This window comes from Phocoena phocoena, chromosome 14 (genome assembly GCF_963924675.1).
Source record: "Phocoena phocoena chromosome 14, mPhoPho1.1, whole genome shotgun sequence".
NCBI classification, from domain to species: Eukaryota; Metazoa; Chordata; class Mammalia; order Artiodactyla; family Phocoenidae; genus Phocoena; species Phocoena phocoena.
The window spans coordinates 71,808,478-71,822,516 of NC_089232.1; the positions used below are offsets into that span (position 1 = coordinate 71,808,478).

A 14,039-nucleotide genomic window follows, 5' to 3' on the forward strand; every position below is an offset into this window, starting at 1 on the left:
CTTCTAAATAACTCCATGGATCAAGGAAGAAATCAGAAGAGAAGTTTAAAAATTATTAAAGTGGATAAAATGAAAATATAAAAACGTACGAGGTGCAGCTAATGCATTACTTAGGCGGAAATTTATAGCACTAAATACTTAAATTAGAAAAGAAGAAAAGTCTCAAATCACTGACCTGAGCTCCCAACTTGAGAAACTAGGAAACAGAGAGCAAATAAAACCCAAAGTAAGCAAAAGAAAGGAAATAATAAAGATCTGAGCAGATCAATAAAATAGTAAACAGGAAAAAAAATTGAGAAAACCAAGGAAACCCAAAGCTGGTTCTTTTAGAAGATTGGTAATTGATAAATCTCTAGTGGAGCTGGTCAGGATAACGAGAAGTCACAAATTACCATTAATAAGAATGAAGGAGGTAACATTACTACATATTCTACATATATTAAGAGAACAGTAAGGGAACATTATGAACAGCTTTATGCCAATACATTTGACAACTTCGGTAAATTGGATAAATTTGTTGAAAGACAAAAAAAAAGCTCATGAAAGAAGAAATGTATAATGTGAATAGGTAATTCTTTTTCTATTAAAGAAATTGAACTAACAGTTAAAAACATTCCCATTAAGAAAACTTCAGGCCTGGATGCCTTCACTGGTTAATTTTACTGAACATTTAGGGAAAAAAATAATACTAGTTCTACACAAACTTTTCCAGAAAATTGAAGTGGAGAGAATTCTTTCCAACCTAGTCTATAAAGTTAGCATTACTCTGAAAAAGATATTACAAGGGGAAAAAAGAAAAAAGACCAAATAAACTATAGACCCGTATCCCTCACGAACATAAAAATTTTGGCACGTTATATCCAATATGTTAAAAAGATAATACCTTGTGATTAAGTACGGTTTATTCCTGCTTGAATATGCAAGGAATGCAAGATAGGTTTAAAATTTGAAAACCAATCGATGTAAATCACTGTATTAACAGACTAAGAAGTCTGTTACACAAAAATATTTGACAAATCCAATAGGTATTCCTGAGTACAAAGTGTAAGCAAACGAGGAGTAGAAAGGACCATCCTCAGTCTGATTAAGGACATCTACAAAAAGCCTACAGTTCACATCATACTTAATGACAGAAGACTAAATGCTTCCCCTTAAGGTCAAGAACATGGCAAAGATGTCCACTTTTACCCAACATTATACTGAAGGTTCCAGCAAGTGCAGTAAGGTAAGAGAAAGAAATAAGAGGCATCTAGTTTGGGAATGAAGAAGTAAAACTATCTTCATCTGTAGACAACATGATGTCTACATAGAAAATCCTATGGAATTTGCAAAGACACTGTTAGAACTAGCAAGTGTGTTTAGTGAGGTTGCAGGATACAAGATCAATTACAAAACTCAGTTGTATTTATGGAAATACAATACTAGTCCCAAACAATAGCAAATTGAAATTTTAAATTACTGTTTTCATTAACATGAAAAAACATGAGATGTTGATAAATCTGACAAAAGATAGGCAAGGTCTATACATTGAAAACTACAAAACATTACTGAGAAAAATTAAAGAGAACCTAAATAGACTGAGAGATATATTGTGTTCATGGATTGGGAGACTCAGCATTGTGAAGATGTCAGTTCTCAAATTGAACCACCTCATTCGGAATTCCAGAAGGCATTTTATAGAAATGGACAAGGTGATTCTAAAATTCATATGAAAATGGAAAGGATCTAAAATAGTCGAAACAGCTTTGTAAAGTAAAAACAGTTGGAGGACTTAATACCACCTTATTTCAAGACATAAAGTTAGGGTAATCTAGACAGTGTAATATTGGCATAAAGAATGACAAATAGAGCAATGGAATAATATGGAGTCCTGAAAGGGACCCACACATATAGAGTCAGTGGCATTTTGACAAAGGTACAAAGTCAGTACAGTGGAGAAAGTAGTCTTTTCAACAAACAGTGCTAGAACAATTGGATATAAGTATGCCAAAAAAAAGACCTCTTATCTATATAAAGAATCTCAATGGATAATATACCTTAAATATAAAAGCTATCTTGTATCCAGACTATTAAAAGAATTCTCAGAATTTAATAATAAGGGACTTCCCTGGTGGCACAGTGGTTAAGAATCTGCCTGCCAATGCAGGGTATATGGGTTCGAGCCCTGGTCTGGGAACATCCCACATGCAGTGGAGCAACTAAGCCCAAGCACCACAACTACTGAGCCTGCACTCCAGAGCCTGCGAGCCGCAACTACTGAGCCCGCATGCCACAACTACTGACGTCTGCATGCCTAGAGCCCATGCTCTGCAACAAGAGAAACCACCACAATGCGAAGCCCGTGCATCACAATGAAGAGTAGCCCCCACTTGCCGCAACTAGAGAAAGCTGACATGAAGCAACGAAAACCCAATGCAGCCATAAATAAATAAATAAGTTTATTTAAAAATTTAATAATAAGAAAACCCAATTAAAATAATAGGTATAAGATTTGAAGACACTTCACCAAAGATGATGTACAAAGGGAAAATAAGAACATGAAGGTATACTCAGCTTCATTAATCTTTAACAAAATGCAAATCAAAAGCATAATGAGATACCACTAAACACCTATAAGAATGTCTAAAATTAAAAAGACTGATCATACCAAGTGTTGACACTTGGAACTGGAATATAGGGATATAAAATAGTACAACTTTGAAAAAGCTTGGCAGTTTTAAGATTGTTAAACATACATACACCCATTGTTGAGCTAGCCATTCCACTCTTAAATATTAACTCAAGGGAAATGAAAGCATATGTTCATATAAAGACTTGTTCATGAATATTTATGTAACATTGTTTATAATTGCCAAAACCCAGAACCATCCCTAATGTCCATCAACATGTGAATGGATAAATTGTATTATATCCAATAGTGGAATACTACTCAGCAATAAAAAGGAATGGAGTGTTGATCATACAATATAATAGGTATTTTTATTATTTTTTTAAAAAATTAATTTTTAATTGAAGTGTAGTTGCTATACAGTATTATATAAAACAATAGGTATTAATGTCAAAATAATTATGACAAGTAAAAGAATCCAGACAAAAAAAGAATATATACTTTATAACCCCATTTATATATGTATTTATAAATATGTTAGAATTATATATACATTAATATATAGAGATATATGCGATTCATATCTATTATAGTGTACATAATTCTAGAAAATATGAAGTAATCTATGGTAACAGTAAACAGACCTGTGGTTCCCTGGGAATGGAGGGTTGTGTAAAGAGTGAAAGGAAGGATGACAGAGGGGCACAAGGAGACTTTTGGTGATGGTGGATATATTCATTATCTTGATATAATGATGATGTTATGGATTTGTACTTAGGTCAAAGCATATCACAATGTATACTTTAAATATGTGCAGTTTATTATATGTCTCTTATGCCATAATCTTTTTTCTTTTTTTTAAGGCTTAGGGAAGTACAAAATTTTAAATAATAAATACAGATTACACATTGTGGCTTTTGGTCATAAATTGTCGAGATCTATATTCATTTGCCTGCATATCTTCACTTGGATTTTTTTTTTGAATTATATTTTATTTATTTTTTTATACAGCAAGTTCTTATTAGTCATCAATTTAATATACATCAGTGTGTACATGTCAATCCCAATCTCCCAATCACACCCCCACCCCCACCCGCTGCCGCTTTACCCCTTAGTGTCCCTACGTTTGTTCTCTACATCTGTGTCTCAATTTCTGTCCTGCAGACTGGTTCATCTGTACCATTTTTCTAGGTTCCACATATGTGCATTAATATACGATATTTGTTTTTCTCTTTCTGACTTACTTCACTCTGTATGACAGTTTCTAGATCCATCCACGTCTCAACAAATGACCCAATTTCGTTCCTTTTTATGGCTGAGTAATATTCAATTGTATATATGTACCACATCATCTTTATCCATTCGTCTGTCAGTGGGCATTTAGGTTGCTTCCATGACCTGGCTATTGTAAATAGTGCTGCAATGAACATTGGGGTGCATGTGTCTTTTTGAATTATGGTTTTCTCTGGGTGTATGCCCAGTAGTGGGATTGCTGGATCATATGGTAATTCTATTTTTTAGTTTTTTAAGGAACCTCCATACTGTTCTCCATAGTGGCTGTATCAATTTACATTCCCACCAGCAGTGCAAGAGGGTTCCCATTTCTCCACACCCTCTCCAGCATTTGTTTGTAGATTTTCTGATGATGCCCATTCTGACTGGTGTGAGGTGATACCTCATTGTAGTTTTGATTTGCATTTCTCTAATAATTAGTGATGTTGAGCAGCTTTTCATGTGCTTCTTGGCCATCTGTATGTCTTCTTTGGAAAAATGTCTATTAAGGTATTCTGCCCATTTTTGGATTGGGTTGTTTGTTTTCTTAATATTGAGCTGCATGAGCTGTTTATATATTTTGGAGATTAAACCTTTATCCGTTGAGATTCGTTTGCAAATATTTTCTCTCATTCTGAGGGTTGTCTTTTTGTCTTGTTTATGGTTTCCTTTGCTGTGCAAAAGCTTTGAAGTTTCATTAGGTCCCATTTGTTTATTTTTGTTTTTATTTCCATTACTCTAGGAGGTGGATCAAAAAAGATTTTGCTGTGATTTATGTTAAAGAGTGTTCTGCCTATGTTTTCCTTTAAGAGTTTTATAGTGTCCAGTCTTACATTTAGGTCTCTAATCCATTTTGAGTTTATTTTTGTGTATGATGTTAGGGAGTGTTCTAATTTCATTCTTTTACATGTAGCTGTCCAGTTTTCCCAGCACCACTTATTGAAGAGACTGTCTTTTCTCCATTATATATCCTTGCCTCCTTTGTCATAGATTAGTTGACCATAGGTGCCTGGGTTTATCTCTGGGCTTTCTATCTTGTTCCTATGATCTCTGTTTCTGTTTTTGTGCCAGTACTGTATTGTCTTGATTACTGTAGCTTTGTAGTATAGTCTGAAGTCAGAGAGTCTGATTCCTCCAGCTCTCTTTTTTTCCCTCAAGACTGCCTTGGCTACTTGGGGTCTTTTGTGTCTCCATACAAATTTTAAGATTTTTTGTTCTTGTTCTGTAAAAAATGCCATTGGTAATTTGATAGGGATTGCATTGAATCTGTAGATTGCTTTGGGTAGTATAGTCATTTTCACAACATTGATTCTTCCAGTCCAAGAACATGGTATATCGCTCCATCTGTTTGTATCATCTTTAATTTCTTTCATCAATGTCTTACAGTTTTCTGCATACAGGTCTTTTTTCTCCCTAGGTAGTTTTATTCCTAGGTATTTTATTCTTTTTGTTGCAATGGTAAATGGGAGTGTTTCCTTAATTTCTCTTTCAGATTTTTCATCATTAGTGTATAGGAATACAAGAGACTTCTGTGCATTAATTGTCTATCCTGCAATTTTACCATATTCATTGATTAGCTCTAGTAGTTTTCTGGTGGCATCTTTAGGATTCTCTATGTATAGTACAATGTCATCTGCAAACAGTGACAGTTTTACTTCTTCTTTTCCAATTTGTATTCCTTTTATTTCTTTTCCTTCTCTGATTGCCGTGGCTAGGACTTCCAAAACTATGTTGAATAATAGTGGTGAGAGTGGACATCCTTGTCTTGTTCCTGATCTTAGAGGAAATGCTTTCAGTTTTTCACCATTGAGAATGATGTTTGCTGTGGGTTTGTTGTGTATGGCCTTTATTATGTTGAGGTAGGTTCCCTCTATGCCCACTTTCTGGAGAGTTTTATCATAAATGGGTGTTGAATTTTGTCAAAAGCTTTTTCTGCATCTGTTGAGATGATCACATGGTTTTTATTCTTCAATTTGTTAATATGGTGTATCACATTGATTGATTTGCATATATTGAAGAATCCTTGCATCTCTGGGATAAATCCCACTTGATCATGGTATGATCCTTTTAATGTGTTGTTGGATTCTGTTTACTAGTATTTTGTTGAGGATTTTTACATCTATATTCATGAGTGATATTGGTCTGTAATTTTCTTTTTTTGTAGTATCTTTGTCTGGTTTTGGTATCGGGGGATGGTGGCCTCATAGAATGAGTTTGAGAGTGTTCCTTCCTCTGCAGTTTTTTGGAAGAGTTTGAGAAGGATGGGTGTTAGCTCTTCTCTAAATGATTGATAGAATTCACCTGTGAAGCCATCTGGTCCTGGACTTTTGTTTGTTGGAAGATTTTTAATCACAGTTTCAATTTCATTACTCTTGATTGGTCTGTTCATATTTTCTATTTCTTCCTGGTTCAGTCTTGGAAGGTTATACCTTTCTAAAAATTTGGCCATTTCTTCCAGGTTGTCCATTTTATTGGCATAGAGTTGCTTGTAGTAGTCTCTTAGGATGCTTTGTATTTCTGCGGTGTCTGTTGTAACTTCTCCTTTTTCATTTCTAATTTTATTGATTTGAGTCTTCTCCCTCTTTTTTCCCGATGATTCTGGCTAATGGTTTATCAATTTTGTTTATCTTCTCAAAGAACCAGCTTTTAGTTTTCTTGATCTTTGCTATTGTTTTCTTTGTTTCTATTTTGTTTATTTCTGCTCTGATCTTTATGATTTCTTTCCTTCTGCTAACTTTGGGTTTTGTTTGTTCTTCTTTCTCTAGTTCCTTTAGGTTTAAGGTTAGATTGTTTATTTGAGATTTTTCTTGTTTCTTGAGGTAGGCTTGTATTGCTATAACCTTCCCTCTTAGAACTGCTTTTGCTGCATCCCATAGGTTTTGGATCGTCGTGCTTTCATTGTAATTTGTCTCTAGGTGTTTTCTTGATTTTTTTTTTGCGGTACGCGGGCCTCTCACTGTTGTGGCCTCTCCCGTTGCGGAGCACGGGCTCCGGACGCGCAGGCTCAGCGGCCATGGCCCACGGGCCCAGCGGCTCCGCGGCACGTGGGATCCTCCCAGACTGGGGCACAAACCCGTGTCTCCTGCATCGGCAGGCGGACTCTCAACCACTGCGCCACCAGGGAAGCCCCTCTAGGTATTTTTTGATTTCCTCTTTGATTTCTTCAGTGATCTCTTGGTTATTTAATAACGTATTGTTTAGCCTCCATGTGTTTGTGTTTTTTACGTTTTTTTCCCTGTAATTAATTTCTAATCTCATAGCGTTGTGGTCATAAAAGACACTTGATATGATTTCAATTTTCTTAAGTTTACTGAAGCTTGTTTTGAGACCCAAGATGTGATCTATCCTGGAGAATGTTCCGTGCACACTTGAGAAGAAAGTGTAATCTGTTTGGGGATGGAATGTCCTATAAATATCAATTAAATCTATCTGGTCTGTTGTCATTTAAAGCTTCTGTTTCCTTATTTATTTTCATTTTGGATGATCTGTCCATTGGTGTAAGTGAGATGTTAAAGTCCCCCACTATTACTGTGTTACTGTCGATTTCCTTTTTTATAGCTGTTAGCAGTTGCCTTATGTATTGAGGTGCTCCTGTGTTGGGTGCTAATATATTTATAATTGTTATATCTTCTTCTTGGATTGATCCCTTGATCATTATGTAGTGTCCTTCCTTGTCTCTTGTAACATTCTTTATTTTAAAGTCTATTTTATCTGATATGAGGATTGCTACTCCAGCTTTCTTTTGATTTCCATTTCCATGGAATATCTTTTTCCATCCCCTCACTTTCGGTCTGTATGTGTCCCTTGGTCTGAAGTGGGTCTCTTATAGATAGCATATATATGGGTCTTGTTTTTGTATCCATTCAGCAAGCCTGTGTCTTTTGGCTGGAACATTTAATCCATTCACATTTAAGGTAATTATTGATATGTATGTTCCTATGACCATTTTCTTAATTGTTTTGGGTTTGTTTTTGTAGGTCCTTTTCTTCTCTTGTGTTTCCCACTTAGAGAAGTTCCTTTAGCATTTGTTGTAGAGCTGGTTTGGTGGTGCTGAATTCTCTTAGCTTTTGCTTTTCTGTAAAGCTGTTGATTTCTCCATGGAATTTGCATGAGATCCTTGCTGGGTAGAGTAATCTTGGTTGTAGGTTCTTCCCTTTCATCACTAAGTATACCATGCCACTCCCTTCTGGCTTGTAGAGTTTCTGCTGAGAAATCAGCTGTTAACCTTATGGGAGTTCCCTTATATGTTATTTGTCATTTGTCCCTTGCTGCTTGCAATAATTTTACTTTGTCTTTAATTTTTGCCAGTTTGATTACTATGTGTATCGGCATGTTTCTCCTGGGTTTATCCTGCCTGGGACTCTGCGCTTCCTGGACTTGGGTGGCTATTTCCTTTCCCATGTGAGGGAAGTTTTCGACTCTAGTCTCTGCAGATATTTTCTCGGGTCCTTTCTCTGTCTTTTCTCTTTCTGGGACCCCTATAATGTGAATGTTGTTGCATTTAATGTTATCCCAGAAGTGTCTTAGGCTGTCTTCATTTCTTTTCATTATTTTTTTTTTTTTTGCGGTACGCGGGCCTCTCACTGTTGTGGCCTCTCCTGTTGGCGGAGCACAGGCTCCGGACACGCAGGTTCAGTGGCCATGGCTCATGGGCCCAGCCGCTCCATGGCATGTGGGATCTTCCCGGACCAGGGCACGAACCCGTGTCCCCTGCATCGGCAGGCGGACTCTCAACCACTGCGCCACCAGGGAAGCCCTTCTTTTCATTCTTTTTTTCTTTATTCTGTTTTGTGGCAGTGAATTCCACCATTCTGTCTTCCAGACCACTTATCCATTCTTCTGCCTCAGTTATTCTGCTATTGATTCCTTCTAGTTTATTTTTCATTTCAGTTCTTGTATTCATCTCTGTTTGTTCTTTAATTCTTCTAGGTCTTTGTTAAACATTTCTTGCATCTTCTCAATCTTTGCCTCCATTCTTTTTCCGAGGTCCTGGATCATCTTCACTATCATTATTCTGAATTCTTTTTCTGGAGGGTTGCCTATCTCCACTTCATTTAGTTGTTTTTCTGGGGTTTTATCTTGTTCCTTCGTCTGGTACATAGCCCTCTGCCTTTTCGTCTTGTCTGTCTTTCTGTGAATGTGATTTTTGTTCCACAGGCTGCAGGGTTGTAGTTCTTCTTGCTTCTGCTGTCTGCCCTCTGGTGGATGAGGCTATCAAAGAGGCTTGTGCAAGTTTCCTGATGGGAGGGACTGGTGGTGGGTAGAGCTGACTGTTGCTCTGGTGGGCAGCGCTCAGTAAAACTTTAATCCACTTGACTGCTGATGGGTGGGGCTGGGTTCCCTCCCTGTTGGTTGTTGGGCCTGAGGCGACCCAACACTGGAGCCTACCTGGCTCTTTGGTGGGGCTAATGGCGGACTCTGGGAGGGCTCTCGCCAAGGCATACTTCCCAGAACTTCCGCTGCCAGTGTCCTTGTCCCCATGGTGAGCCACAGCCACCCCCGCCTCTGCAGGAGACCTTCCACCACTAGCAGGTAGGTGTGGTTCAGTCTCCCCTGGGGTCACTCTTCCTTCCCCTGGGTCCCGATGGGCACACTACTTTGTGTGTGTGCTCCAAGAGTGGAGTCTCTGTTTCCCCCAGTCCTGTCGAAGTCCTGCAATCAAATCCCACTAGCCTTCAAAGTCTGATTCTCTAGGAATTCCTCCTCCAGTTGCCGGATCCCAGTTTGGGAACCTGACGTGGGGCTCAGAACCTTCACTCAAGTGGGTGGACTTCTGTGGTATAAGTGTTCTCCAGTCTGTGAGTCACCCACCCAGCAGTTATGGGATTTTTTTTTTTTTACTGTGATTGCACCCCTCCTACCGTCTCATTGTGGCTTCTCCCTTGTCTTTGGATGTGGGGTATCTTTTTTGGTTAGTTCCAGTGTCTTCCTGTCAATGATTGACCAGCAGCTAGTTGTGATTCTGGTGTTCTCGCAAGAGGGAGTGAGAGCACGTCCTTCTACTTTGCGATCTTGGCTCAGGCTCTATTAGATATTTTTTAGTCATGTCAAAACTAAACTCCTTAAACTAGCGCAAATCTCTAACTTCTTTTCCTACTTCCTTTCTAATTATACTGTAGGATTTTTTTTCCTTTTTTTAAAATTTTTATTTTTGTAAGCGGTACTTCCATCCTCCCATTTTTCATGTAGGAAGCTAGGGAATCTTCCTTGATGCTTATCTCATCCCCTGCTTTACTACCAAGTTGTGTCATTGAGAACACATTTCAAAGCTGTAGTCTTCCTTTCCTTCACTACTACCACCATTACCTGGTTCAGTTCTCTCTTCTCTTTTCACTAAAAATTGCCTTCCGATTATACTCCCTGGTTTTATGCTTGACCCTCTCAATCCAGTCTCTAGGGAACAGCCAGAGAGATCTTTCGAAGATGAGCATTTAAATCATGTAATTTCTCTGCTTGGATCTTTTCAATGACTTTTCATTGCTCTTGGGATAAGATCTAAAATCCTTTGAATATGGTCAGATTCCCATTTGCCTCTTGCTTATTGTGTGCTGATCACTTAGGCTACCTTTCAGTTTCTTAAAATCTCCAAGATCTTTTTACTCCAGAACTTTCTCACATTGTATTTTCTGAACCTGCACTGGTTTTTCCCTTTGTCAGTGGCTACCCCAATGCATGCTTTAAGTCTCAGCTTAAATGCCACTAATTCCGAGAAGTCTTTCCTGACTTGCCCATTCAAAATTGGTATCCACACCAGTATTCTGTAGATTTTCATCATAGCTGTTACAGGTTTTTTGGGGGGTGAGGGAGGGGTAGGAGAAGGTGTTTATATGTGTATATGAGATTATTTGGTAAAATACCTCTTTCCTATACTATTCTGAAAAGCTCCTTGAAAGTGGACACCTGTCTATTTTGTTCACTACTGTGTAGCCATCACCTGACTTACTTCCTGGTACAGTTGACAATATTTATTGAGTGAAAGTTTAGAGAAAATACATTGGAAGGAAATATACCAGTGGATTGCTTTTTGAGCGCTGCATGCTTGTTTTTATAAGATTTCTGCAGTGAACTATTAGACTTTCTAATAAGAAAAGTTATAAATAAAATACATCTTTATACTTTTTGTCTTTACTAGAGGTGGAAAAGCAGATGTTATTTTGTGACTTAGATGCTAGTGCTAAATTCTGTTACAAATTAAGTGACCTTGGTATATTAACTTGACTTTTAATATCTTGGAGTTGCACAGCTCTAGGGAGCACTGTTTATGCATATTGTTAGTTAATGAGGACTCCTCTGTTAGTGTAAAGCAGAGACTCTTCTTTTAGTAGCAATTTTAGGTATATAGTTTATCTAGAACAGAGTATGCACTTCTCTCCTAGATCTACCTGCAATTTATGTCATCTTGCATTCTTATCTTAGAGTGCCTTATTGTATTTGTCTGTTCCTGTCACAATTTTTTAATCAGTCACCCTTAATTTAGCATAGTTTTGACCAGTTTTTTCTCGTGGAGAAAATTATGTAAGGTTTTCTGAAATCTCGGTATCTATCCATGGTAGCTCTGGTGCTGGACATACGGTGAATATCCTGTAAATCTTTTAAAAATCTTTATTGAATGTCATACATTTTTGAAAAATATAAAATTAAGCCATATCTTTGAGGTAATGGTTTGTTAAGTAGGCTTAGTACTTTGAAGTTCTAAAAGTATAGTTCTCAGAGGATTGTCAACTTGATTGAGTAGCTTATTATATTTATTTTTTGCTCATCATTTAAATGAGCTTGCTTCTTAGCTAGAAATGCTTTTCAGTTTTTTAAATTAATTATTTTGATAAAGCCTTTAAAAAAATTTTTTTGTTGGCTGTGTTGAGTCTGTTGCTGTGCGTGGGCTTTTTCTAGTTGTGGCGAGCAGGGGGCTGCTCTTCGTCGAGGTGCCCAGGCTTCTCATTGCAGTCACAGTTTTATTTAAATTTTTGTGTTCCTTTTCTTTTTAAGATGCCCTTTGTTCATGTTATTTCACTTGTATGTATAATAAATGTATACCAACTTTTTAACAGATAAAATAATTAGGCACAGGGCTTGTACCCTGAAGGACACTGCGCATGCCATCATTGCAGCTGAATTGGATCCAGAATTTAATAAACTCTGTGAAGAAATTAAGGAAGCAAGAATAAAAAGAGGTAAGTTATAGAAATGAACTTGCTACTGAAGAGTAAGAGGTCATTGAATGGTGTTTCTTTACGGTTGCTGGTATTATGAAAATATATTTTGAGGCCCATCCTTAATTTCTGATATGAAAATGTGTCATGTAAATTCTCAAAGATGTTTTAAAATTTTACTTTCTATAACAGTTTTAGTGCAAATTACAGAAATAAAGTACTTCTTAGTGAAATTTCTTTTGCAGGCATATATCTTTAATTATGGATTTCTGTTCTTAAAGGATTTAGATAGGCTTTCATATTTGAAGAGGGTTTATTTTCATCAGTTTATATCTAATACTGATACTTAAAAATGGTTTTTAGGAATACTTTTTTTTAAACCTGTTGGAATTTATGTGCAATTTTGTTAATATAAACACAGAATTAGCAGATGTGTTTTGTTCGTTCTATATATAATCCTGTCCTTGAGGGACTCACACTTCAGTAGGAGAGAGTAAGTGTAAAATCGAGTATAGTGTGGCATATGTACTGATTGAAGCATGTTCATAGCACAGAGGAGAGACCTCCTGGTAGGAAACCCAGCATTTTGATCAGAGTTTGGGCAATGAATATAGAAGTGTTGTCTCTAGCGAAGTAGAGGAAGGGAGGCAGTGACGGAGAAGGAGGAGGTATTGTAAGCACAGCACACTACGTGTACAGGCACAGAGACGTGAAATAACGTGGTGTATTGGAAGAACTGCAAACTGGTATTGCTAAAGATGTACAGAATGGTGGGAAACAGAGCTCAGAAGGTGAGCTGGGTCCAGGACATTGAAGTTGTGAAGACGCTTTTCTTCTACTGCCTTAGAGAGGCCTTCCCTGGCCACGTAATCTTATTAGGCTCTGGTCACCATAGCACTTGGCATTTTGTTACTGTTGTTGTCTCTCTCCTCCTTATTTAGAATATCAGTGCTCTGAATGTCTTATTCATAGCTCTACTGCAGTCCCTAGAACTATCTCTGGTATACAACAGGCTTCTTATAAATATTTGAATGAATCAATGTCTTGCTAAGGAGCTTGGACTTTATCCTGTAGATCTATGTTTTTTAAAATGTGTTTGTGTTTATTACCCACATCAGCTTAGAACTACCGAATTAGATTCTCTGGCCGAGAATCTGAAGGCCGAGAAATCTGCACTTCAGAAAACTCAAGTGCTTTTTATGTACACTAAAGTTTTAGAACAATTGCCATAGTCAGTAGGATTCATAGAAGTATTTGAAACAGTGGAATGGATTGGTAAATTGCCTTGGCAGCAGGAAATAGCAAGGTCTCAATGTGGCTCAGTAGGAGGATGAGAGACCGGTTAAAAAGCTGTTGGAGCCAGTTTTGAAAACATTTTGGCAGTTTCTAAAAAGTTAAGCATAATATTTACATATGACCCAGCGATTCTACTCCTAGGGATCCACCCAAGAGAGATGAAAACATATGTCCATATAAAGACTTGTACGTGAATGTTCATAGCAGTATTATTCACAACAGTTAAAAACCAGAAACAACCCAAATGTCCATCAACTGATGAATGGGTAAACAAAATGGTATAAGGGCTTCCCGGGTGGCGCAGTGGTTGAGAGTCTGCCTGCCGATGCAGGGGACGCGGGTTCGTGTCCCGGTCCGGGAAGATCCCACATTCCGCGGAGCAGCTGGGCCCGTGAGCCATGGCTGCTGAGCCTCCGCGTCCGGAGCCTGTGCTCCGCAACAGGAGAGGCCACAACAGTGAGAGGCCCGTGTACCGCAAAAAAAAAAAACAAAAAAAAAACCAGGGTATATTGTACAGTGACATACTGCTCAGTTATAAAAAGGAATAAGGTACTGATACATGGTACAGCATGGATGAACTTTATAAATGTTATGCTAAGTGAAAGAAGGCAGTCACAAAAGAGCACACATTGCATGATTCTATTTATATGAAATGCTCACAAAAGGCAAGTCTATAGAGACAAAAAGTGGACTAGTGGTTGCCTGGAACAGTT

General features: G+C 37.6%; 1 protein-coding gene across 2 annotated transcripts in view; it reads left to right on the top strand.

Moving 5' to 3' along the window:
- ATAD2B (ATPase family AAA domain containing 2B) overlaps nt 1-14,039 on the top strand; it is a 152,926-nt gene that overhangs the window by 123,922 nt on the left and 14,965 nt on the right. For both annotated transcript variants that reach the window (XM_065890897.1, XM_065890898.1), the window contains exon 23: nt 11,929-12,051. In XM_065890897.1, the coding sequence (XP_065746969.1) occupies nt 11,929-12,051 (123 nt within the window). The remainder of the gene's footprint in view (nt 1-11,928; nt 12,052-14,039) is intronic.